The sequence below is a fragment of the Schistocerca americana genome, chromosome 2 (assembly GCF_021461395.2).
Source record: "Schistocerca americana isolate TAMUIC-IGC-003095 chromosome 2, iqSchAmer2.1, whole genome shotgun sequence".
Classification (NCBI taxonomy): Eukaryota; Metazoa; Arthropoda; class Insecta; order Orthoptera; family Acrididae; genus Schistocerca; species Schistocerca americana.
The window spans coordinates 927916402-927943191 of NC_060120.1; the positions used below are offsets into that span (position 1 = coordinate 927916402).

The 26790-nt window shown below is 42.4% G+C and overlaps 1 protein-coding gene across 1 annotated transcript in view; it reads right to left on the reverse strand.

Annotated features, from left to right (window-relative positions):
* LOC124594870 (diacylglycerol kinase eta) overlaps positions 1–26790 on the reverse strand; it is a 563158-nt gene that overhangs the window by 328176 nt on the left and 208192 nt on the right. Inside the window, exon 3 of the mRNA XM_047133339.1 lies at positions 8378–8477. Within this exon, the coding sequence (XP_046989295.1) occupies positions 8378–8477 (100 nt within the window). The remainder of the gene's footprint in view (positions 1–8377; positions 8478–26790) is intronic.

The window sequence follows — 26790 nt, forward strand, 5'->3', positions numbered from 1 at the left end:
TAAATTCTCTTAAAGATAATGATTTACATGGTTTCCCTGTGAGTAATGTGTCTAAACATCATTTTGTAAAATATTTTCAACCAAGAACTGAAAACCATACCTCCAAAATATGAGTTATTGAGTCATGTTTAATACTTTATAAATATTTGTCTCCCCCCCCCCCCCCCTCCATGAACCATGGACCTTGCCGTTGGTGGGGAGGCTTGCCTGCCTCAGCGATACAGATAGCCATACTTTAGGTGCAACCACAACGGAGGGGTATCTGTTGAGAGGCTAGACAAACGTGTGGTTCCTGAAGAGGGGCAGCAGCCTTTTCAGTAGTTGCAGGGGTAACAGTCTGGATGATTGACTGATCTGGCCTTGTAACACTAACCAAAACGGCCTTGCTGTGCTGGTTCTGGGAAAAGCTGAAAGCAAGGGGAAACTACAGCCGTAATTTTTCCCAAGGGCATGCAGCTTTACTGTATGGTTAAATGATGATGACGTCCTCTTGGGTAAAATATTCCGCAGGTAAAATAGTCCACCATTTGGATCTCTGGGCTGGGACTACTCAGGAGGATGTTGTTATCAGGAGAAAGAAAACGCATTCTACGGATCGGAGCGTGGAATGTCACATCCCTTAATCGAGTATAGATTTAAATGTCAGGTAGTCATTTCTGAAAGTATTTGTGTGGAGAGTAGCCATGTATGCAAGTGAAACATGGACATCAAATAGTTTAGACAAGAAGAGAACAGAAGCTTTTGAAACGTGGTGCTACAGAAGAATGCTGAAAATTAGATGGGTAGACCACATAACTAATGTGGAGGTATTGAATAGAATTGGAGAGAAGAGAAATTTGTGGCGCAACTTGACTAGAAGAAGGGATCGGTCGGTAGGACATGTTCTGAGGCATCAAGGAATCGCCAATTTAGAATTGGAGGCAGCATGGAGGGTAAAAATCATAGAGGGAGACCAAGAGATGAATACACTAAGCAGGTTCAGAAGGATGTAGGTTGCAGGAGGTATTGGGAGATGAAGAAGCTTTCACAGGATAGTGTAGCATGGAGAGCTGCATCAAACCAGTCTCTGGACTGAAGACCACAACAACAACAACAAATATTTATGTATACAATGAAACACTTTTATGTATTATGCTAATCCAAACTGTCAGAATGAAATTTTGTGAACTATGGAGGGAGGGGTAGTTATTAGGAGAAGTATTAGAACCGATATGAAACAACAGTGGCGCTGTCAACTAGCAAGCATTAAAAATTGGTGTAGCATAAAAAAATTGTCTGAACAGTAACAGCAGCAAGACCTATATGAGTACGGTCATGGAGAATTAACTGGTGGCAATTTCTAAGAGTAGTATATGAAAAACTATTGTGAGTGAAAATCATTTAACTGTGTATAAAAATAATTACAGTGATTTTAAATAGTTCTCATGAATCTTATTCTGACTTAACAAGTATGGTAGACCCTCATGGTAGTTGCTGTATACATCATTAGAAGATCAAGCAGAAGCACTGTGAACATGACATCATCAAAGTGTGAGTTTTTCTTTTCTTTTTTGTAGTGTCTGTAAATAAAATGAAACACTTGAAGTTTATCTGCAATGTGACAGTTATTGAGCAATCACATGTCAAGCTGATGAACTTCCATGTTATGTAAGATGATGCTAACAGAACAAAAGACTAAACGAACTACTGCCAAATGAGTTAAAGTTCTTCAATGGCCTATGTGGAACAAATGGTCAAATGGTGTCACTTGACCAGGCCAATAATTCAGAGAGAAATGTAATGAAAACTCCATTCTACAACAGTTTTATACTGTGATTTGAATTTCTGACCAACTTAATAAAGGAGCGTATATTTTTCCATAGTTTTATAAAGCAATCAACATTAATAAATCTCCCCGATTGACTTTTCGAGAATATATTGTAGATCCTGTATTCCTTAGAAATGCACACACAAAATAACAGCATTGTGCTTCATATTAAAATAATTTAATCCTTAACCAAGAGGGAACTGCTGGTGCTTTCTGTGAAATTGTAATTTTGTAAGGGAACTGTCTGATACCACTATGCATCTGGTTCTACACTATACAATGAAAATTTACATTCTTTTTGGAAGTCTGGCCAATGTAATTATTGATCCCCCTATGATCTATGGACCTTGCTGAGGTGGTGTGATCACGATGGAGGGTACCTGTGGAGCGACCAGGTTAATCCATGGTTCCTGAAAAGAGACAGCAGTCTTTACAGTAGTTGCATGGGCAGCAGTATAGAGGCTTGACTGATCTGACTTGTTGTTGTTGTCTTCAGTCCTGAGACTGGTTTGATGCAGGTCTCCATGCTACTCTATCCTGTGCAAGCTTCTTCATCTCCCAGTACCTACTGCAACCTACATCGTTCTGAATCTGCTTAGTGTATTCATCTCTTGTCTCCCTCTACGATTTTTACCCTCCACGCTGCCCTCCAATACTAAATTCATGATCCCTTGATGCCTCAGAACATGTCCTACCAACTGATCCCTTCTTCTAGTCAAGTTGTGCCACAAACTCCTCTTCTCCCCAATTCTATTCAATACCTCCTCATTAATTATGTGATCTACCCATCTAATCTTCAGCATTCTTCTGTAGCACCACATTTTGAAAGCTTCTATTCTATTCTTGTCCAAACTATGTATCGTCCATGTTTTTTTGACCATCATCGGTTATTTTGCTCTCCAAATAGCAAAACTCCTTTACTACTTTAAGTGTCTCATTCCCTAATCTAATTCCCTCAGCATCACCTGACTTAATTCGACTACATTCCATTATCCTTGTTTTGCTTTTGTTGATGTTCATCCTATATCCTCCTTTCAAGACACTGTCCATTCCGTTCAACTGCTCTTCCAGGTCCTTTGCTGTCTCTGACAGAATTACAATGTCATCGGCGAACCTCAAAGATTTATTTCTTCTCCATGGATTTTAATACCTACTCCGAATTTTTCTTTTGTTCCCTTCACTGCTTGCTCAATATACAGATTGAATAACATCGGGGAGAGGCTATCTGACTTAAGTCATTTAAAAGTTTGCTGTGCTAGTACTGTGACCAGCTCAAAGCAAGGGGAAACTACAGCCATAATTTTTCTTGAGGACATGCAGCTCTACTGTGTGTTTAAATGATGATGGGATAGTCTGAACGTAAAATAGTCTCCCATTCGGAGTGGGGGCTACTCAGGAGGATATCATCATCAGGAAAAATAAAACAGGTATTCTATGGTGAGAGCATGGAATGTTAGATCACTTAATTCGGTAGGAAGTTAGAGCATTTAAAAAAGGGAAATGAGTAGGCTGAAAGATACAGTGTGAATTCGTGAAGTGTAATGGCAGGAAAAACAAGACTTCCGGTACGATGAGTATGAGATTATAAATACAGCATCAAATAAGGCTAATGCAGGAGTAAGTACAATAATGAATAAGCAATACAAAATCTCATAAGCAACTATCAACAGCACAATGAACACACCATCATAGACAATAAAATGAAGTCAACACCCATCCCGGTAGTACAAGTTCGTATGCCAACTACCTCCACACATGATGAAGAGGCTGAAAGAATGTATGATGAGATAAAAGAAATTATTCAAATAGTTAAGGAAGATGAAAACTTGATGGGGACTTAAATTCAATATTAGGAAAAGGAAGAGAAGGGAAATAGTAAGAGAACTTGGACTGGGGGGGAAAGGAATGAAAGAGGAAGCCACTTGGAAGAATTTTGACTCGAGCTTAATGTATAGTTGGAGCCATGAAAGATGGCATCGAGTTTAGGTTGTTCTTCCCACCTATGTCACGCATTCTCCAACATTCAGTGAATGTTCAGTGGTGTTCTGAGCACTCTGCTGTGAATGCTGTAGCTAAAGCGACCATTAAATGTGACTGTAGCAAGTTGCTTAGTGAATTTCTATTCCATCTGTTGCGGGTTATCATCACTAATGGTGGTAGTAAACAACAAATTCTGCATAAGCAAGTGGGACACATAATTTGCAGGATTTCAAGTGCAAAATATGTACATGAGCCTACCGCAACTGTTGCTTGGAACTGGCAACAATACAATCAACATCCATGCCCCAACATACACGAACTGCCATCATTCATGGATCAGGCTACAGTCAGTGCTAACACTAGGTTTAAGAATAATGGAAGAGGTTGTATACACGAAAGAGACTTGGGGTCACTAGAAGGTTTCAGATTAATTATACAATGTTAAGGCAGATATTACGAAATCGATTTTCAACTGTAAGACATCTCCTGGGGCAGGTTTGAACTAGAAATTTAAGGAGATATGACCATGATAAGTTGAAAGAAACTTACACTACTGAGAGATTCAGAGGGAGCTTTAGGCAATTCTGATTGAAACAGGGGATGAGAACATAGAACAAGATGATTAGGTAGCTTTGAGAGATTTAATAGTAAATCCATCTGAAGATCAGATAGGGAAAAAGACAAAGTACATTATAAGCCCTTAAATAACATGTGAGATACTGAATCTAACTGAGGAAAGGATAAAAAGTAAAAATTCATCCAAATGAAGCACATGAAAAGGGTACAGACATCTAAAAAATAAGACTGATAGAAAATGTGAATGATAATGTAAGAACAAAAATCAAACAATGGATAATCCAGGATGGAATGTAACAATATTAGAGAAGGAAAGTCGCCACTCACCATATGGCGGAGCTGCTGAGTCACGATAGGCACAACAAAAAGATTCACACAATTATAGCTTTCGGCCACGAAGGCCTTTGTCAGCAATAGATACACATACACACATGCACACGAACTCACGCAAACGCAACTTGCACACACGTCTGTAGTCTCAGACAACTGAAACCACACTATGAACAGCAGCACCAGTGCATGATGGGAGCGGTGACTGTGTGGGGGTAAGGGGGAGGCTGGGGTAGGGAGGGTTAGTGACAGTATGGTGGGGGATGGTGGACAGTGAAGTGCTGCAGTTTAGACAGATGGCAGGAGAGAAGATGGGGAGGGGGGAGGGTAAGTAGTTGAAAAGACAGTAATAAAAGAAATTAAAAGACTGGGTGTGGCGGAGAGATGACGGCTGTGTAGTGCTGGAATGGAAACAAAGAGGGGGCTGGATGGGTGAGGACAGTGACTAACGAAGGTTTGGGCCAGGAGGGTTAAGGGAAGGTAGGATATATTGCAGGGAAAGTTCCCACCTGAGCAATTCAGAAAAGCTGGTGTTGGTGGGAAGGATCCATATGGCAAAGGCTGTGAAGCAGTGATTGAGATGAGGGATATCAGGTTTGGCAGCATGTTCTGCAACAGTGTGGTCCACTTGTTTTTTGGCCACAGTTTGTCGATGGCCATTCATGTGGACAGACAGATTGTTGGTTGTCATGCCTACATAGAATGCAGCACAGTGGTTGCAGCTTAGCTTGTCAATCACATGACTGGTTTCACATGTAGCCCTGCCTCTGATGTGATAGGTGATGTTAGTGACCGGACTGGAGTAGGTGGTGGTAGGATGTATGGGACAGGTCTTGCATCTAGGGTATGAGCCATGAGGTAAGGTGCTGGGAGCAGGGGTTTTGTAAGGATGGACGAGTATATTATGTAGGTTCGGTGGATAGTGGGATACCACTGTAGGAGGGGTGGGAAAGATAGTGGGCAGGACATTTCTCATTTCAGGGCACGACGAGAGGTAATAAAAAGCCTGGTGGAGAATGTAATTCAGTTGCTCCACTCCCGGATGATACTGAGTTATGAGCGGAATGATCCTCTGTGGCCAGGCTGTGGGACTCTGGGAGGTGGAGGAGGGCTGGAAAGATAAGGCACAGGAGATATGTTTTTGAAAATAAGGTTGAGAGGATAATTACGGTCAGTGAAGGCTTCAGTGAGACCCTCGGTATATTTTGAGAGGGACTGCTCATCACTGCAGATGTGACGATCATGGGTGGCTAGGCTGTATGGAAGGCACTTCTTCATATGGAATGGATGGCAGGCACCGTTTGGTAAAAGGACAGAAACCATGGTGAGTCGGTGGAGGAAATGGTTGGTATCTTTTATATATGAGGATAGGTTCCTGGTAATAGGTTGCAGATGTTGGTCTACAAGAGCAGAGATTTTCTCAGTGGGGGCACAGTAACTGGCCACAATGGGGTGTCATGGGTGGTTGGGTTTATGGACATTAGGAAGCATGTAGAAGGTAGGAGTGTGGGGAGTGGTTGGAGTAAGTAGAGATGGACTCTGGGGAGAGGTTCTGGTATGGGCCTAAGGATTTGAGTAGTGACTGGAGATCATGCTGGATTACTGGAGTGGGGTCACTGTCGCAACGTTTGTAGGTGGAAGTATCTGACAGCTGATGGAGTCCTTCCGCCGCGTAATCCTTACTGTTCAAAACAACGATGGTGGAGCCATTGTCTGCAGGTACGATTAAAAGGTTGGGATAAGTTTTTAGATGGTGGACTGCAGTTCTTTCTGCAGATGTAAGGTTAGTTTGCATGTTGAGGGATTTGGGGAATGATGGTGAGGCAAGGTTTGAGGTTAAGAAATTCTGGAAAGTTAACAGGGGGTGGTTTGGAGGTAGTGGGTGTGGATCACAGTTGGATAGAGGAGTGAAGTGAGTTAGGCAAGGTTCAATATTGGTCTTTGGTTGAGTCTGATTGGTCGGGTTGGTGGTGAAAAAGTGTTTCCACTGTAGGAACCGGGAGAAGGAGAGAGTCTTTAACTAGTCCTGCATGATTGAATTTGGGAGAGGGGGAAAAGGTGAGGCATTTGGAAAGGACTGATAATTCTGTGGGACTAAGGCTTCTGCAGGAAAGGTTCATGACTGCATTGCAGGTCTATAAGACATATGAAAGGGTGTAGAAACATGCATAAGTAAGGGAAAGACAGATCACACATAGAAAAAGTGAAGAGACATTTGGAGAAAAGAGGTGCAACTGTACGAACATGAAGAACTCAGATGGCAAGCCAGTTCTAAGCAAAGAGGCGAAAACTGAAAGATGGAATGATTTTATATAGGGGCTCTACAAAGGAAATGAACTTGGAGACAATATTGTTGAAAGGAAGGTAGAGCTAAATGAAAATGAGATGGGAGATACGATACTTTGAGAAGAATTTGACCCAGCACTGTGTCGGAACAGGAATCCTTGTGTTGATTACATTCCCTCAGAATTATTGAGATCCTTGGAAGAGTTAGCCATGACAAAACTATTCAACCTGGTGTGTAAGATATATGAAATGGGTGAAATACCCTCAGACTTCACGAAGAAAGTAATCATTCCAATTGCAAAGAAGGCAGGTGTTGACAGATATGACTATTTTTCTTGAACTATAAGTCTGATACATCATGATTACAATATATTGACACAAATTATGTTCAGAACAATGGAAGAACTGATAGAAGCCGAACTCCGATATTACTTTGGGCTCCAGAGAAATGGGAGGAACATACAAGGCGGTACTGACCTAGACTAATCTTATTACATAGGTGAAAAAATGGAAAATCTACATTTACAGCATTTGTAAATATAGATAAGGATATATCATTTTATTCACAGCTGTTATTTTTCAGTTGTGAGTTACACAGATATTTTTATTTCACTTTACTGGTTTGGACAAATTAATTTTTGTATCTGTAGAAGTTTACAAAATTACAGGAAACTCACCACAACAATTAACATTATTCATGCCTTTTCTTGTCACTCCTTCTGCTATCACTACTGAACTTGTTAACCTAAAGTATATAGCAGTTAAAAACACATATCATGCAAGTCTTGTACGGAAACTTTATAAAAATAACACCAACAAGAATGTAAACCCCTCTACAATCAATAAAAAAGGCCATATTCTTAAGAAATACACTACAATCCCATTTTTTGGTGACATTTCATATTGTAAAGTTAATTTGTTCAAAAAATGTATGACATTACTGTGCTCTTTACGCATAACGAGAAACCTCCAACTGACAAATTTCTCAAACCTGGGGTACATTCAGTACAATGTAATACATGTTCAAGTTTTGTAAAGGATAGGATGGGAGGGTATTTAACATCTGCTTTTGTGAACACTTGCTCAACAGAGAAGGAGAGATTTCATATAAGTAAACTTTTGCAAAATATCTCAAAATTGAGAAACACACTTCTTCCACCTACATCCTTGCTTAACATGGCAGTTTTCATATAGTTGCCAGGGGCTACAAAATGAACCTATGAACTGTACAAACATTCCCACCTAAATGTAAAACATTTGTTGGATTGGCTTATTTATATTTTAAATACCAGTATTCTCTCTCTCTCTTTCTCTCTCTCTCTCTCTCTCTCTCTCTCTCTCTCTCTCTCTCTCTCTCTCACACACACACACACACAATTAGTTCTCCTTGGTACTCACCCGACAAAGCTTCTCTGCAGACATTGCAATAAGTGGGACGAGCATGGGATGTTGCATACCAACGGTGCTGCCCTGAGAGAAAGTCATGATTCTCTCCACTCTAGAAAAAAATAATAAATTTCAAGTTAATGTCAAATTAGAAATCATTATTATTTGTGTTGTCAGCAGAGAAAACCAAAGCCATATAAGAAACTAGTTACTGAAAAATTATTATCTAGAATTACACAAAAGATGTTAATATAGCAAACTACTAAGAAATGGCACTGATAGTGTTTGTTTCATCATGCCACAATTAAAAGTACATGCAACAGGTAATTAATCAGTAAAGACTTTTTCAAATCATGATCGCATAAATATTTAATTATTTACAAACAACCGGTTACGACACATTTTGCTCTTATCTTCAGGTCTTCAAAAATTGTTGTTGTAAAATGTGTTCATTTTGGGTTGGATTCCACGCTAACTTGTCATGAAGATAAAGTGTAGCACATTATTTAAAGGTTTGTCATAAATAAAACATTTACAATCAAAAAGCACCTTGTGCACATGGCCATGTCCATGTATGCAGCCCTCACTGATGATTGTTACGTCATAAAAAAGACGGCACACAATAAAATGCTCAATAGCATAACTGTTAACCTTAGCTGGACATGTAATAATCATTGAAGATTCACTTTAGATGGCATATGCGAGGACATGCGACGTGAGCCAAATATATCTTCTTTTAAATTCTCGAGGAAAGTTACTATCCCCTGTTTTCAGGTAAGGGCGAGGTTTTAGAACATAAATTCGAATTGACCGATCGATTACTTTACAGAAATTGGCTGCTTCACTGCCTATTTGAGTGACATTTTCACTAACATCGATGAACGAAATTTAACCCTTCAAGGCAAACAAGTGAAAGTACTTATCGCTCAAGAAAATATTCTTGCTCTCAAGAAAAATGAATTTTGGAGAATTTGTATGCGCTCCAGTAAGTGTGGCCGCTTACCAACAACAACATTCTTTCTAGAAGAGGTTGGGAGTTGAAATGAAAGACACATTTATTGAAAAATTATACAGCACTTGAAAGGTTTGAAAAAAAGGTTTCAATCCGTGTTTTACAAATGAAACCAAATTAAATATCAAAGTGAATTGTGGGATTAAATATTCAGTCATTGTCAATACACGCCCTTCGACAGTGTCAGCAGCTGAATGCGAAACTTTTATTGCATTTACCCTGGAAGAAGAAATAGAAATTAATGCCGTTAGCAGAGTTCTATCGCGGTTCAAGAAGATGAATATCCTAAATTGCAGCAATAGACTGTGTTGGTACTTTTAAAATTTGAAATTACATTCATATGCAAAACATAGGTCTTAGCTTATGTGTCGAAACAAATACATACCGCAACATACTTTTCGCCGAATCTGTCATGAGAATTCTACCTCTAATCTACAGAACCTGATATTCTGTCCCATGTAAAAATAAGAAGTGGGCCTACTCTTCTCATTAAAATTTAGATTTCATAGTCATATTTGGTTATGTTCTTTATTAAAGCTAGTACTTTAAGAAATTTGGTATTATTTTTAAATAATTTTTTGAAGCATATAAATATTGTTGTAATAACCTACTTACAGAATGTTGCGTTGAAAAATACTACAGGAAAAAACCACGGGTTCTGCAAGTGGGTAAAAGTGGATATTAAAAAGGTTCCATCTTCAGAAAAGACTAAGAAACGCTGCTCTAGACGAATCGTTTTCGTAATTCTCAATGCTGTTTGGTTATTTAGAACATTCGTTAATCAAATCCTAAAAAAAATGACGTTTTTCGAATGTTTATTTCCGAAATAGAGCCAATTACATTTGATGAGCGTTATTAGAAAGAAAATATTCCATTGCATAACCGAGCGAGTGGCGCAGTTGTTAACACACTGGACTCGCATTCGAGACGACACTGGACTCGCATTCGAGACGACGACGGTTCAAACCCGCGTCCGGCCATCCTGATTTAGATTTTCCGTGATTTCCCTACATCGCTTCAGGCAAATGCCTGAATGGTTCCTGCCTTCCCTAATTCGATGGGACCGATGACCTCGCTGTTTGGTCCCTCTCCCTAATACAACCAACCAACAACCATTGCGGGATTTCGAAATCCACAATGGCCTCAGTCCTCGCATCGGGAAGAGATCCTATAGTCGAATGGAGAGAAGTGTTTGTCTAATGAGGGCAGAATTGTGGCATATTACACTTCTGGAGAAATTATTTGGGACAAATGAAAAAGTTAACAAAAGCCATAGCTTTATACAGTAACATTGATTAGCCTCAGCTCAGAGAAAGAGAGAACTCAATATCATCCGCAGAGACGCTTTGGTACACTGCAAACAGAATAGCTCCAAGCTCCAGCTGCGACTTTCCGCATACAGACTGTGCTTAGCTCGACTAAATCAAGGTCTTTCTGTGTCCTTGGGATTATGATGGTGGGAGTTCATTTGACCTTCTGTAAATTTAAGCCAAACTATGGGCTGAAAGGCACAGTAGATAAAGTGATTGGGATAATATGGAGAATACAGACTGACAAACCAAATGAAGACCAAATTCTTAGCAGCGTGTTGCTACACCTTTGTTACGCAATACAGCAACGATTCTGCATGCCATGGCTTCGACACGTCCTTCCTTGGTAGGTTCGCGTGAGCAATGGTCTCCTGCAAGGTACCCGACTCCAAATGTACATGTTCCCTTCGCAAAGTTCGCTAGGAAAGATTATGTAGGATGGTGTGTGCCCTTTCGGACACCCGATAGAACAGGAACCATTCATTCGATCAGCAACTGTATTCAGTTCATGACGAAACAAATATCCAACATTTAGTAGCACTGGGGCATTGGACTCAACGGTGACAGATGACAGATGAGCGAACATGGATGTCTGAAAGGGCAGGCACCAGCCATATACACTGAAGAGCCAAAGAAACTGGTACACCTGCCTAACATCGTGTAGCGCCGACGCAAGCACGAAGAAGTGCCACAACACAACGTGACATGGGCTCGACTAATGTCTAAAACAGTGCTGGAGGGAACTGACACCTTGAATCCTGCAGGGCTGTCCATAAATCCGTAAGAATATGAGGGGATGGAGGTATTACCTGTACATCGATCGGTGTCAGACTGTAGCAGCAATCGTAATACACTCCTGGAAATTGAAATAAGAACACCGTGAATTCATTGTCCCAGGAAGGGGAAACTTTATTGACACATTCCTGGGGTCAGATACATCACATGATCACACTGACAGAACCACAGGCACATAGACACAGGCAACAGAGCATGCACAATGTCGGCACTAGTACAGTGTATATCCACCTTTCGCAGCAATGCAGGCTGCTATTCTCCCATGGAGACGATCGTAGAGATGCTGGATGTAGTCCTGTGGAACGGCTTGCCATGCCATTTCCACCTGGCGCCTCAGTTGGACCAGCGTTCGTGCTGGACGTGCAGACCACGTGAGACAACGCTTCATCCAGTCCCAAACATGCTCAATGGGGGACAGATCCGGAGATCTTGCTGGCCAGGGCAGTTGACTTACACCTTCTAGAGCACGTTGGGTGGCACGGGATACATGCGGACGTGCATTGTCCTGTTGGAACAGCAAGTTCCCTTGCCGGTCTAGGAATGGTAGAACGATGGGTTCGATGACGGTTTGGATGTACCGTGCACTATTCAGTGTCCCCTCGACGATCACCAGTGGTGTACGGCCAGTGTAGGAGATCGCTCCCCACACCATGATGCCGGGTGTTGGCCCTGTGTGCCTCGGTCGTATGCAGTCCTGATTGTGGCGCTCACCTGCACGGCGCCAAACACGCATACGACCATCATTGGCACCAAGGCAGAAGCGACTCTCATCGCTGAAGACGACACGTCTCCATTCATCCCTCCATTCACGCCTGTCGCGATACCACTGGAGGCGGGCTGCACGATGTTGGGGCGTGAGCAGAAGACGGCCTAACGGTGTGCGGGACCGTAGCCCAGCTTCATGGAGACGGTTGCGAATGGTCCTCGCCGATACCTCAGGAGCAACAGTGTCCCTAATTTGCTGGGAAGTGGCGGTGCGGTCCCCTACGGCACTGCGTAGGATCCTACGGTCTTGGCGTGCATCCGTGCGTCGCTGCGGTCCGGTCCCAGGTCGACGGGCACGTGCACCTTTCGCCGACCACTGGCGACAACATCGATGTACTGTGGGGACCTCACGCCCCACGTGTTGAGCAATTCGGCGGTACGTCCACCCGACCTCCCGCATGCCCACTATACGCCCTCGCTCAAAGTCCGTCAACTGCACATACGGTTCACGTCCACGCTGTCGTGGCATGCTACCAGTGTTAAAGACTGCGATGGAGCTCCGTATGCCACGGCAAACTGGCTGACACTGACGGCGGCGGTGCACAAATGCTGCGCAGCTAGCGCCATTCGACGGCCAACACCGCGGTTCCTGGTGTGTCTGCTGTGCCGTGCGTGTGATCATTGCTTGTATAGCCCTCTCGCAGTGTCCGGAGCAAGTATGGTGGGTCTGACACACCGGTGTCAATGTGTTCTTTTTTCCATTTCCAGGAGAGTATTTAATTGTAGTTACACTGGTAAATATGCTCCTGGCTTCCAATATTCTTGTGAGGGTAGTACGTATTTGATGATCTGTAAAGAAGTTTGCCGGTGTGACTGTCAATGCAATTTAGCGATCTGTGCAAAATAATTTTACCGCTGAAAGTCCTGTCTGCAGAAAGAAAGAAAAGGTGGATGATGCTTCGATACCGGAGGCATTAGTAATTCGGTGGGTAAATTCGATAAGATCGATCATAATGGTCGATTCATTCACATCCTTTGTGCTGGGATATAGAAGCCTCTACATAGTGGTGAGAACATTTGTGTCTGTTGAGAGCGGGAATGGTAACATGTTACGAGCGCTGGGAAGAGTGCGTTCGACGTTATTCTGCACTATTTTCGTAAACAGGTTCTGTTAGGGCAAGAATTTCGGCGCATACAAGCTGAGACAACAGGAGAACTCCGACAAAAGCGCAGGTTAAGTATTTCTGGGACAGTACGCAAATTAATATAGTTCGACTTGGTTATTATTTTAGATAGGAATGTGGCTCCAGTATAACATTGAGAACGTTGCTAGATGCGCTTGCGATGGTAAGTAGCTACGTGCAGTGATACGTCATCCACACGTCATGCATGGTCTATTAGAATCACTAAGGAGAAAGCAGCTCGTGCTATTCTGGAACGGATTTCTGCAGCGTCTTCGCCGGGCCACAGTTAGAGGGAGGGTAGCGACGAACCCACGCGCACGGTCCAGCTTGGAGCGTCTGCGCTCTGTAAATACCTAGTACGAAAGGGATGTTGTTGCCTCATGCGTGCGGGTATCTGTGTGTGGTTTGACAGCTGATGGCCGCATCAGTTCATGGGGCTGTCGGTATCCTCCAGTGCAGTCCAGTGGACAGGGTGTGGGGGAGTGGTGCTTGCGCATGTTGATCGCATTATTTTGTGAGGGGACCTGTAGGCTGTGCCATGCACTATTTGGACAGTTTATGAGTACTAAGCGTGTCTAGACATCACTGTGCTGCATTATTTAGAGCAGTTTGCAGGTCTGTACTGAAATTATTTTGGAAAATTAGGGAGTAGTTTACATGTCTGTGGGCTGTGTGGCATGACCCCAGCATGTGTTTTGTACCAGTGTAATAAATATACTCCATCCCTAAATAAAATATTTCAAAATAAATATAGGCCTAGTATACTCCTTCCTTACTCTCTCTCGCAGTCCAGCACAGGCTGAGTCATTTTTGTGCCATTATCCCCCCACATACCACCATCTCGGATTATGTCACAGGAGGGATGACAGCACCCTCTGGTGGCAGTATTGTGTACTAGGTCAGTTGGAGTCTAGGTCTCATGGTGGAGACACTGCCTGCAAAATAAAAACTCCTGTTCACCACAGGCAAAGTCGTTTTCCCACCATTTACCCCCACCATCTTGGGTTACGTCATGAACCAGACAGCAGTGGTCTCTGGTGGTGGTTCTGAGTACTAGGCCCAAACCTTGTGGTGAACACACTATTTGAAGGCATCTTGGACAACGGTACTTGAGTCATCACCTGACATCATGAACGCCATTTTGGACGACAGTGCTCTGTGGTGGTGGTAATGAGTACTAAATCAGTTGGAGTGCGGACCCCCTGGCGAACACACTGGATGGTGGTGCTGTCTCTAATTGCTTAATTAAAGACTGGTGCATGATTTCGACAGCTGAGGATTAGCAAGCACGTTTGCAGAATGTTTTAGATAGATTATTAGTTTGACAATTTAAGAGTTGTTTGGCTCTCTGGACGTATATGTATTGCATTATTTACGAGTGGTTTGCATGTCTGAAGGCTGTGCAGTGCATTATTTTTGACAGTTTACAATTAGCAAGTGCATGTGTAGAGCATTATACATGAGTTATTTAGGAGTAGTTTGCAGGTCTGTATGTTGTTTGGCATGTCAGAGTGTGTGGTCTGTATCACTGTGATAAATATAATACATCCCTAAATAAATTGTTTGAGAATAAATAAAGTGCACTCCTCCCTCTCTCCAGAAGCGGTGGCGGTCGTTTGACTTAGGTTAGTGGAGGTGCACTTTGTTTCCTGCAGTTTTTTTTGGTTGGTAGCGAAACGCTAAGTGACATTTCTTTACCACTAAAACTTGACGCCAGTTCGTAGGAGGAGGTGGCGGTCGGATGACTTACATTAGTACAAGTGTTCTTTCTTTGGTGTCATTTTCTTAGATTAGCAGCGAAACCCCAAATGATCTTTGTTTACTGTCAAAATTCAAACTTGGCGCCAGTTCACAGGAGGAAATCGCGGTTGTGTGACTTAGGTTAGTGGAGGTAGCCCAAGTGACTCATTTTCCCGCGAATTTCTTTGCTTAGTAGAGATAACTGTGGTGTGATGCATTATCCTGTTGGAATTTGAACTTCCCACCCTTTTTCGGCGGGGGGGGGGGGAGGGGTTAGGTTAGTGGAGGAACCCAATTTACCATCTTCCCGCCAAAATTCAAACTTCCCACAATAATCCGCCATCTTGTATGACGTCATCGCCGCCATCTTGGATGGAATCATGCACTATTGCCACAACTACACGCCGCCATCTTGGATGACGTCATCGCCGCCGTCTTGGATACATCTGGCAACAATGCAGAATGGCATAGAAATCTCTTTGTCCCAATACTCCCGTCGTGTGGCCATAATGACATCAGAAACCATACAACATGTACCACCTGTGTACAAATACAACATGTATCACCTGTGTACAAATAACAGCTCCACCAGTGCACTGCCCTTTTATATCATGTGAATGCTATGCTACTGCCATCTGTATATGTGCGTATCGCTATCCCAGGACATTTTTTGTCACCCCAGTTTAGCTAGGTTGCGAGTAAGGTTATCAGTGGATAAGGGGCGCTACTCTGCAACGTGCGGAATATGGAGATTTGGGTCGGACGGGATGTGTGTACAGATGGCCGAAGCACTAAAGCAACCGCTCGTGTAAAGCGGGTAAATCCGGGTTCGACTCCCCGTCCGGCACAAATTTTCACCTTTTTTTGCTCCTTCAACAGCGGTTGAGATGACCTGCATTCCCTGGGATAGATAGATGGATGGATATGTTGGTATGGGCGCACAACAGCAAGGTCTTCAGCACCCGCGCGAAAACAGTTTGGGACGAGTGTCGGGAAAATACACAAAACAGGAGTATAAAACAGAACGGAAACCAAAAGTAACAGAATGTGGAAAACTGTGTGTCTACCTACATGGAAGCACGAAACGAAGTAATGCCAATATTAAAACATCAACCAAACACGAAAAAAGTGGTATAAGGAGATAAAACGATATAGCAGATGGACGTGATTGGCTGACCGCAAGAATAAAAAACGGGTGAACTAGCCACTCTGCAGCACACTAAAACTTTCAGCCTAAAAGCTTAGAAGGGAGTCCAGATACATCACAAAACTTGAACACTTCAGTCACACTCGTCTCATCATCATCTAAAATAGAAGGTAGATCCCAACCGATATTTGCTTTTGCCCTTGCTTCACGGTATAAAATGAACTCTGTTAAAATGTGGCGTACAGAGATGTGCACGTCACAAGCATCACAAAACGTGCGATCCTCGCGCCTTAGTAAAAGGCCACATGTAAGAGGGCAGTACCCAATGCTAAGACGTGCGAGGGGTCACTTCATGCCGCCTGAGCAACAGGCAGGAGGAATGCCACGGCCAGATAGTCGACTTCACCAGCTGCAGCTCATTGTCCGTTACTGCCAGCCATTCCTCGACCCTCGATAAGGTGTGACATAAATCTCTAGTTCCCATCGGTTAGGATCTTTCTACGCTCACTGTTCGTAGGCCATGTTACATGCCTGCAAGTGGTATCCCATTTCCTGTAGACACGTTGGGCAGTCCACGATGATGCACCAAGAAATCAAGCAACTTCATGCACGCTGTACTTATGGGCCCGGCCAAATTCGATGGCTCCTTTCTGTCAATTTGTCACGTCTCCACGTCGACCCATGACACTGTGCTGACTCCAGACAACCGACTGTCACATACACAGAACACTTCACTGCCATGACTATACAGTCACCAGTACAGAATTACATTAGTGTTTTTAGATATCCATATTTTCGCGGGATGTCCCGACTTTTTTGGGGGTGTCATGACCAGTACCGCGTAAGCCTTAAACGGGTCGCCATATATCCCGACTTTTGCGAACTGTTAACAATTCTCTTAAAAAATTATAGGCTACGTAAAAGTTCAGAAATGAGTTTCTGAACGCGTCGAGGGTGGTAAGGAAGAAATACGCGGCGTCTCGAAATGGCGATCAGACGATGAACTAAAGTAGGGATGGGATATCGGACATTGAACATCGAAACGTCGATTAATCTCTATCAGTTACGCGATGTTTTTACTAGATTTTTATATCGGTAACATATTTTGTGGCGATAAATCAGAAAATATTATTTCATCAAATCTATCATAACTAAGATAACATCACTTTCTTTTAATATTGAAATAGTCACAATAAAAGAACGGTAGCTACGGTTTTATTTTTCCTTATAAGTTCTTAAAAAAATTTCGACTTGTCAATAGTGTATTTTGGTAACCTCCTCTCACTCGGAAGTAGGCTGGTAGAAAAGTTTGAAATGTAATTCTCGAAACATGGAAGGTAAAAAAAAAAGAGAATAACTCTAGACATTGAAGACACTTCTCCAGAGTTACCAGTATCTTTATGAATGCCACCTGTGGATGGTCAGGTGATAATCCATTCACAATTTGGAAGGAAATATCTCAAATTAGTTCCAGTCTGTATCAGAAAGCTAGGAAATATTTATTAATTGGTCTTCAGTTCCGGCAGAAAGACTATTTTCAAAAGCTGGTGAAGTGATTTCTCTCAGAGAAGTAGATTGAAAGCAGAACTTGCCAACAATTTTTTTAAGTTCTTTAGGAGATAAATGTCATTTGTAGTATACGTATTTTGAGAGTTTTTTCTTTCTTTTGTTTCATACGATATAGTACAACTTTTTAAATTTTTTCCTAAGAATTTTCTGTTTGTATGTAAAATAATGTACGGGAAACAGGGTTATTTGGCGCACAGCTTGTACTGGGGTAGCGGGGGAGCGGGTGAAGATGCAGCATCAACCGTAACTTCAGTCTGCTTGGAAGCGCCATGAAAGAAGGACCCTTGTGTCATCGTTTTTCTGACTGGTGAGTAAATTTTTTCATTGCAGATTCTGTGGATCAAATTGCGGCTGTAGTGATAACGGTTTTCGAAAGTGTGGTTAGTTGTGGTTGTAGGCATGTGTCATTGATCTTTTGTTTCCGATGTTATGGGTTGTGTGGCATCCATTCCACTTTTCGTATTTCAGTGGGGCCAGTTGGCGTGGTTATGTTTGGGATCGGCTGCCTTAGCTATGGCAACTCGCCTATGCGAACTAACCCCTCCGTTATTGTTCGTTAAATAATAAACAATTTCCGTAAAAAATGACTAAATTCACATCACCAAAGAAGAACCTCGGCCTTTTCCCAAAGCCGGGCACGACAGCAATCCAGGCATGGCAAAAAGAGGAGCTTTATTGCCATTGTTACAGACAGTACCATCAGAGACAGAATCGCGGCTGAAAGGGCCTATAAGAAGAAAAAGGCGCCATGACTAAAGTTCACAAGTAGAAGAAAAATAACTTCCCGGGAGAAGTCGATTCGAATTTTCTTATAAGGATTCTGATGAAGGCGTGACAGACACTAGCTATGTCGAAAATGACGACAACCTGCCCTTCCTTAATGATAGTTCAGATGCTGAAGAACCTCTCCACGGCGACGAGCTTTCATCCTCAGCCTCTTGCCAAGACGATGAGACGTGATGAGGGTTCTCATTCGACAATTCCCATGAATCTTCGGGGACCTCAAAAAGATACCGACGGATGACATCGAACGAGGCCAACAACGAGTCTTCCACGGTCTTAATGGCCTGATCATCCTGAATACCACGAAAATGACTTTGTTTTGGCGAAGTAGCATGACCGCCAGTACTCTGGTCCGATTGTCAACACCGATGGCAACGAATTTTCGTGCCCACCATGCTCAAAAAGCGGAAAAAGTGGACGTGGTCAAACAAGGATTATTCAGTCTGATGTGGCCAAAGTACAAATGCGCGGAAATTGAACTCACCCGTTCAAATAAACGAGCGCCGAACTCCTACACTCGTGGCTGATTTGAAATACTGAGCTAATTCTATTTTAATAATTATAGGTATCCACAATAACAATCGGAATTTATTTTTCTTTACGGAATCACTGTTCGTTCATACGTTTAAGTTCATTCTACTGTTTATACGTTTAAGCGGAATTTATTTCTGTTCGAGTATTATTTTTTCACGAAGAATTTAAATTTGAAGAATTTATTCTTTGAAAAGGAAATAACCGGAAGTTTTGATAAAATAAAACATTTTTCATCGAGAATTGTTGTGTTCCACCTAAGGATCGCTACCCATTCGTATGGGTATGCCAACTAACGCCACACTCGAGGGGCGCCGCATTCGCCAGAATCTCTCCGACATCTGCACAAAAATATAGAGAAATCAAAAACCAAAAACTAAGCCAACTGCCCCTGCTCTCCCCTATTATTAAATTTGGTTTTCCTTATCTTTTTTATTATCCATAAAACCTACTCCTCTCAGCTGTAAATAACACGTGAAATCAGTATCTGAATTCTAAAACTAAACTTTGGAGTCGATATATCGATACTTTTCATCGTTAATCGCAGATATTTGGACCAGCGCCAGTCGATTACGTCAAATATCAATATGAATCTGTCGACGCCAGATGCCTTAACTAAACGGTCGCCTCAGTGCATGCGGCAACTGTAAGTTTTTACAGACAGCCGCGTGGTTTCCATTGTCCTATCGTTAACGCCACGCAGCTGCTTTCTGAACAATTTCATCTTCGCCCGTTGACAGCTTCCAACTTCTGATTACCTTACAAATGAGTTATGTGTCAAATACGAGGGTGTGCTCGAAATTAATGCTTACGAAATTTTTTCTTCTGTGTCAATATCGGTTGAGGTATTACATGTCATGCATACTACTCGATCGACTCCGCTGACAGGTTGCAACCCTTACCGCTAGAGGGCTCCGAATTGTGGCAAGTAGTGTGGCGGTGTGCCGTGATCGAGTTTCGAACGGGAAGAGTTCATCAACACATGGTGAATACTCTTCTTCAGCATGACAATGCCAGTCCACAGACGAGCGCTGCGACATGTGCAGCAATCCAACACCTTGGGTTCAGTGTCTTCGCTCATCCTCCTTACAGTCCCGACTTGACCCACCCGACTTTCAGCTGTTTCCAAAACTTATAGAACACCTCCGGGGAATTCACTTTGACTGTGATGAAGTGGTGCAAGCACAGGTGAGGTTGTGGCTCAATTAACAAAGTCGAACACGCTACAGCGACCGTATCAACAAATTGGTCTCTTTGGATTAAATATGTTTGTCGTCAGTGTGACTATGTTGAGACATAAATATGTAGACTTGCAGAATAAAGATGTAGAATGTTACTGAAGTTTATTTTATTTAAAAAGCTGAAAGAGCTTTTATACACACATCAAGAAAGTTTTGCATCACCTCGGTTCCGAGAGTTCTGGAACCTGGACAGAAAATTGGAAGAGATAAACATAAACATCACATCCACCCTTTTTATTGCTCATGAAAACCACACATTGTATGTTGTACCACCATACCGCGAGACCTTCAGAGGTGGTGGTCCAGATTGCTGTACACACCGGTGCCTCTAATACCAATAGCACGTCCTCTTATAATGATGCATGCCTGTATTCGTCGTGGCATACCATCCACAAGTTCATCAAGGCACTGTTGGTCCAGACTGTCCCACTCCTCAACGGTGATTCGGCGTAGATCCCTCAGAGTGGTTGGTGGGTCACGTCGTCCATAAACAGTCCTTTTCAATCTATCCTAGGCGCGTTCGATAGGGTTCATGTCTGGAGAACATGCTGTCTACTCTAGTCGAGCGATGTCATTATCCTGAAGGAAGTCATGCACAAGATGTGCACGATGGGGGCACGAATTGTACTCCATGAAGACGAATACCTCGCCAATATGCTCCCGATATGGTTACACTATCGGTCGGAGGATGTCATTCACGTATCGTACAGCCTTTACGGCGCCTTCCATGACCACATGCGGCGTGCTTCGGCCCCACGTAATGCCACCCTAAAACAGCAGGGAACCTCCACCTTGCTGCACTCGCTGGACAGTGTGTCTAAGGCCGTCAGCCTGACCTGGTTGCCTGCAAACATGTCGCTGACGATTTTCTGGTTGAAGGCATATGCGACACTCATCGGTGAAGAGAACGTGATGCCAATCCTGAGCGGTCCAATCGGCGTGTTGTTGGGCACATCTGTACCTCGCTGCATGGTGTCGTCGTTGCAAAGATGGACCTCGCCAAGGACGTCTGGAGTGAATTTGCGCATCATGCAGCCTATTGCGCACAGTTTGAGTCGTAACACTATGTCCTGAGACTGCACGAAAATTCAACATTGTGGCGTTGCTGTCTGGGTTCCTCCGAGCCATAATCCGTAGGTAGCGGTCATCCAGTGCAGTAGTAGCACTTGAGTGGCCTGAGCATGGCAAGTCATCGACAGTTCCTGTATCTCTGCACCTCCTCCATGTTCGAACAACATCGCTTTGGTTCACTCCGAGGCGCGTGGACACTTCCTTTGTTGAGAGCCCTTCCTGGCACAATGCGGACGCGATCGAATTGCAAGGCATGGTTGAGCTACAGACAACAAGAGCCGTGTACATCCTTCCTGGTAGAATGACTGGAACTGACGGCGTCGGACCCCCTCCGTCTAATAGGGGCTGCTCATGCATGGTTGTTTACATCTTTGGGCGGGTTTAGTGCCTTCTCTGAAAAGTCAAAGGGACTGTGTCTGTAATACAATGTCCACAGTCAACGTCTATCTTTAGGAGTTCTGGGAACCGCGGTGATGCAAAACTTCTTTTGATGGAGTATAAAATATTCGGAGGCATTACTTTCCAGCAGGCTTTCGTATTTGACTTTAAGTATGCAAGTGAGAAAAACTTTAGGAAAGGTTTGAAATTACGTGCGAAAATTGTTGGAAGTAACTAAATGCTGTCATTCTCAACTATTGGATGAATACAATTCGGGTATTTGCGCGCCATCATTTTACGCTACCTCAAACTTCTAACGTAGGATTATACCACATAATAAGTAAATTATACATCATTTTAAATTTTTTAGTGCGGTCAATAATAACGCGAGATATTGAAACAAGAGGTTTTGGTGCCCCTGGAAAGCGTTAGATAGGCCACCCTCAACTAGTACCGTGTACCGGGGTGCCGGTTCAATAACATGGAGTCCATTGTGGTGGAAGTCCCTCGCGCCCGATTGTTCGTTCGTTCGAGATTTTGTTTGTAGTTAGAAACAAAAGGCAATGAAAATTAAATGTGTGGCTAGGGCCTCCCGTCGGGTGCACCGGTCGCATGGTGCAAATCTCTAGTCGACGTCATTTGGGCGACCTGCGTGCCGATGAGGATGATATGATGAAGACTGCACAACACGCAGGCCCCGAGCGGAGAAAATTTCCGACTCTGTCGGGAATCGAACCCTGTTCCCTTGCATGACATTCTGCCGCTCTGACCATTCAGCTATTATTATTATTATTATTATTATTATTATTATTATTTTCAGCTCATTATGTTCGTTATTGGTAGTTGTATTTCTTTGGGGCGGACGTCTAATGACGCTTGTTCGATTTCGTCGTTGATCCATTAACTCAGTTTTTTTTTTTTAATTTTATTACAGGGGGCAGCTCTATGGCCAAACATGCTGAGCTACCGTGCCGGCTACTATCGAGGCGAACATAAAAGGCAATAGGCACGTGTCTTTTGGGTGTCTGCACAACGCCTCGTCACCGTTCTCAGTTCCTTCAGTTCAGTCAGCGGAAACGCGACTGCTAAGTAATTTATTGGATATATGTTTGAAAACACAGCAATACAAACAATCAGAATGAAGCTAAATGCTAGATATATTAAGGAACTGCACTTCACAACGCTAAACACTAGCGTTGAGCCGGCCGCGGTGGCCGAGCGGTTCTAGGCGCTTAGTCCGGAACCGCGCGACTGCTACGGTCGCAGGTTCGAATCCTGCCTCGGACATGGATGTGTGTGATGTCCTTAGGTTAGTTAGATTTAAATAGTTCTAAGTTCTAGGGGACTGATGACCACAGATGTTGAGTCCCATAGTGCTCAGAGCCACTAGCGTTGAGTAGTATTCTTGAGACATGCGAAGCATAATTATTTGTTAAATGTGCCTTTCTTCGTGTTTAACACTTAAATGCGCGGCTTTTTGTATTAACGTTTTATTTATTTATTTTTATATTCGAGATTACAAGTCACAAATATCTGGAATATTAATGAGAAGTCAAATCTAATTTTTGCAAATTTTTGTTTGTTTCCGACTTGAAGTTGGTACATTTGATGAACAAAAGAATAGTTTTGAGTACAGCTGCAACAGTGTGTCAATTTTGTTCAATATATATTTTAAGAAAATACTTATCTAATGATTAAAATTTCACTTCCTTTTATTTCGTGTCCCAACTTTTCGGTCTTCGCTCCGCCGATTTTTTAAACCACCTCTTCCTAAGGCCCGATTTTCCGCAAACAGGATCTCTCAACACTAGGGTAATATGGCCATCTACAGCCCTCCAAAGAAACCAGTGTTCTTTATAAATGGAATGGCTAATATTTTATCCGATGAGCTTACGTAAAATATAAAAGTCCGGGTGTAACAGAAATAATGATATGATTTCTTTGACACTACAGTAAGCTAAATTTTGAATTCAATCCGGACTGAAATAAAGTTAGCAACTCCTATTGATGGTTAGTTTGTGCAAGTGAACAGGCAGCATCCGGTTTACCGTCCAAGCGAAGTAGACAACTAGCCACCTCGGTCGCCTGAACTTGGGGCACAAATCCAAAAAATTCCTACAAATTGAGTTTTCTGTCAGTTTATTTCATAAGCTATTTTTCCTGTTGACCACTGCAACATAAGCATTTCTCTTGTGGTCAGGCTATCACCAGTCACCTGCCGCAACTTGCTAGCCTAAAAAGGTGTTCCCCGTACTTCACCATAAGAAAACGATGTACATACTATGGGTATTACGTCCATATTAAAAGTTTTTTTTTTTTTCATACCTAGCTACTTATTTAAACTTATATATGAACATGTGTCCAATTCCTGCAAATTAGTCGTTAGTCCTTGTAGGCTTAATAGTTAATTATTGATTAGTAAATCCACTGCGCATCATGTCGTACAGTCTAAACAATGACATCGGATGAGCTGTCTAGTATTCGTGGTAAAATTTAAACCTCAGTTTTCGTGTCCAAATTGTTATTAGTGGCGTAGAAGTCGAAATTAAATCGGCGTAAAATGGTTCAAATGGCTCTGAGCACTATGTGACTTAACATCTGAGGTCATCAGTCACCTAGAAATTAGAACTACTCAAACCTAACTAACCTAAGGACATCACACACATTCATGGCCGAGGCAGGATTCGCTATGAACACTGGTAAGTGTGTGTGTGTGTGTGTGTGTGTGTGTGTGTGTGTGTGGTCAGCTCCGTCGGTGAAAGCATTAAAACTGTGAAAGGTAAGTTTCTGCGTTCGATCACTGGCCAATTTTCCAGGAAGTTTCAAAACACTGTACACTGCACAGTGAAAGATTTTTTTTCTGGAAAATGCCTGTTGTCCGAATGAAATCACTTGTTAGTTGACACTTCACGCCTCGGACCTCCATTCGGAGAACATAACTCACACACAAAGCTATTCGCCGTTGCTTGTATGCCACTCCGAAGTCTCGCTATCAGTTCACTTATGAACAGCGGCTAATTTGACGATCGCCAAGCGCTGTGGGAGAAGTGAATTTTCCGGCCGGAAGATGCCCATTCGACCGAGCCTTAAACGATGTGCAACTGAAATTTATTGCGCCAAAGCTGTAACACCAATACTGGTAGTGGTAACCGGCAGACATCAGTTAACACGTAAAGTGGCCCCTAGACGGTCAGTATCACTGCTGAGTATTTCGGGATGTGCAATAATATTCAGCGTGTGTTGGTTAGACTGAGCAATATAACTGAACACACTAAAAATTGCCGTTTCTGGGCAATATTGACAGTGTCCTTGTCTGTCGCTCACGCCCCTGGGCGTCTATGCGTTCGGTATTGTGTCTACTTACTAAAATGAGTGTAGAAGAAGAAATATCATTCGAGAACCGTAAAATTACGAATGATTCTTGAGCTGTTGCCCACTAAGTACAGGAGAGCCCTACCATGTAGCTACGAATGAAGATTACTTACTTAAGAACGAAATTCTTGACGCTCCAGTACATTCATTTTTCATATATCTTTATTTATTCTTATGCTTGCAACAAAGTAGCGCAATTACCACAGCAGCAGCGTCTTGATAGTCCAACAATATAACCAGACTACTGCACGATATTATTGCCCATTTTTATTCAGAAGACTACGGAGAAGAGCTATAATATTGCATTTTTTTTTTTTAAAAAAAAGATAATGTTGTACAAGGCTTGCAAATAAGAGTGAAAGCTAATCAGTTTACTGAACGGAATTTCGATATACGTATGTTTCCAGTAATGGCAATGGATTAACTCCGCGCTGTGCATAAATGAAGGGAATTAATATCCTTGGCCTCGGCTGTGTAATTAGAATATCTGGGCTACAGAGTGCATTGGATTTTTTTCTAACGAGAAGAAATTGCAGAACGAATGTGTTCATTAATCACTGAAACCTTTGACGTTACTAATCCATATTATTACGAAAATCCAAGCAAGTTGTAATGATGACAAAACATATGTCCATACAGTAATGTTTCTATTTCGACTGCGCCATCTGTAAGGCTAGTGATCAGTCTGCAACTGCTAGTTGCAAATGACTGTAGTCGATAACATTATTCACCAAAATACAAAACACCCTGTCTTTATTGAATCTAACAATAGTACTGGAACAATAGTATCAACACTTCAGTGTTATTTCTCGTCTTTTGTTTCAGATTCGATGAATAATCTTGAACAACGGATTCCCAACATTTACACCATTTACGTGATGCAAATACATCAAACTGCTCAGTAACTACACTTCGGTCAAAGTCAATTACTGACACTGAAATGTACAAAGAAACTAGTTTCATTACAACTTTTCAATATTTTTTACTTGCCCAAATATCACAACCCGCTGAACAACTCGGTAATTGACATTCATCGATCTTAAATCTTACGGTTTATTGGTGTGTTAACATTACTTGCTTCCTATTGACGCTTTCGTTATGAATTTTTTCTGGTAATTCTCGTCTACGATACATGCTGGAGAAATATTTAAGTATAGATGCCTACTGTTCATGTCCAATTACGAACTACAGCAGCATCTCTTAAAGCAGTTTGCGGTTATAAAAACCTACCTACTGTTCCATTAGCTTTTAAAACTACGAAATAAGATGTCAAAACACTTACAGTCAGAAAACAACAACAGGCACCCATCTATTCTTGGAAGGAACAACATTACGTGTTTTGCCAGTATTTGTAGAACATATCTGCTCGCTGATTACGAAAATCCTAAAAGTTACAAGCTATAACATGACAAATAATGTCTGACAGTAGTTTATTTCTGAGATCTGTAAAATACACACGACTTCGGCTACTACTGAATACTCGACGAGACAGTGATACAAATACGTTGCTGTGGGCGACATGAGCGCTATCCGTGGCCGATTTAATAAACTAAATCGAACCTCTGTACATCAGCCAGGATAAAAGTA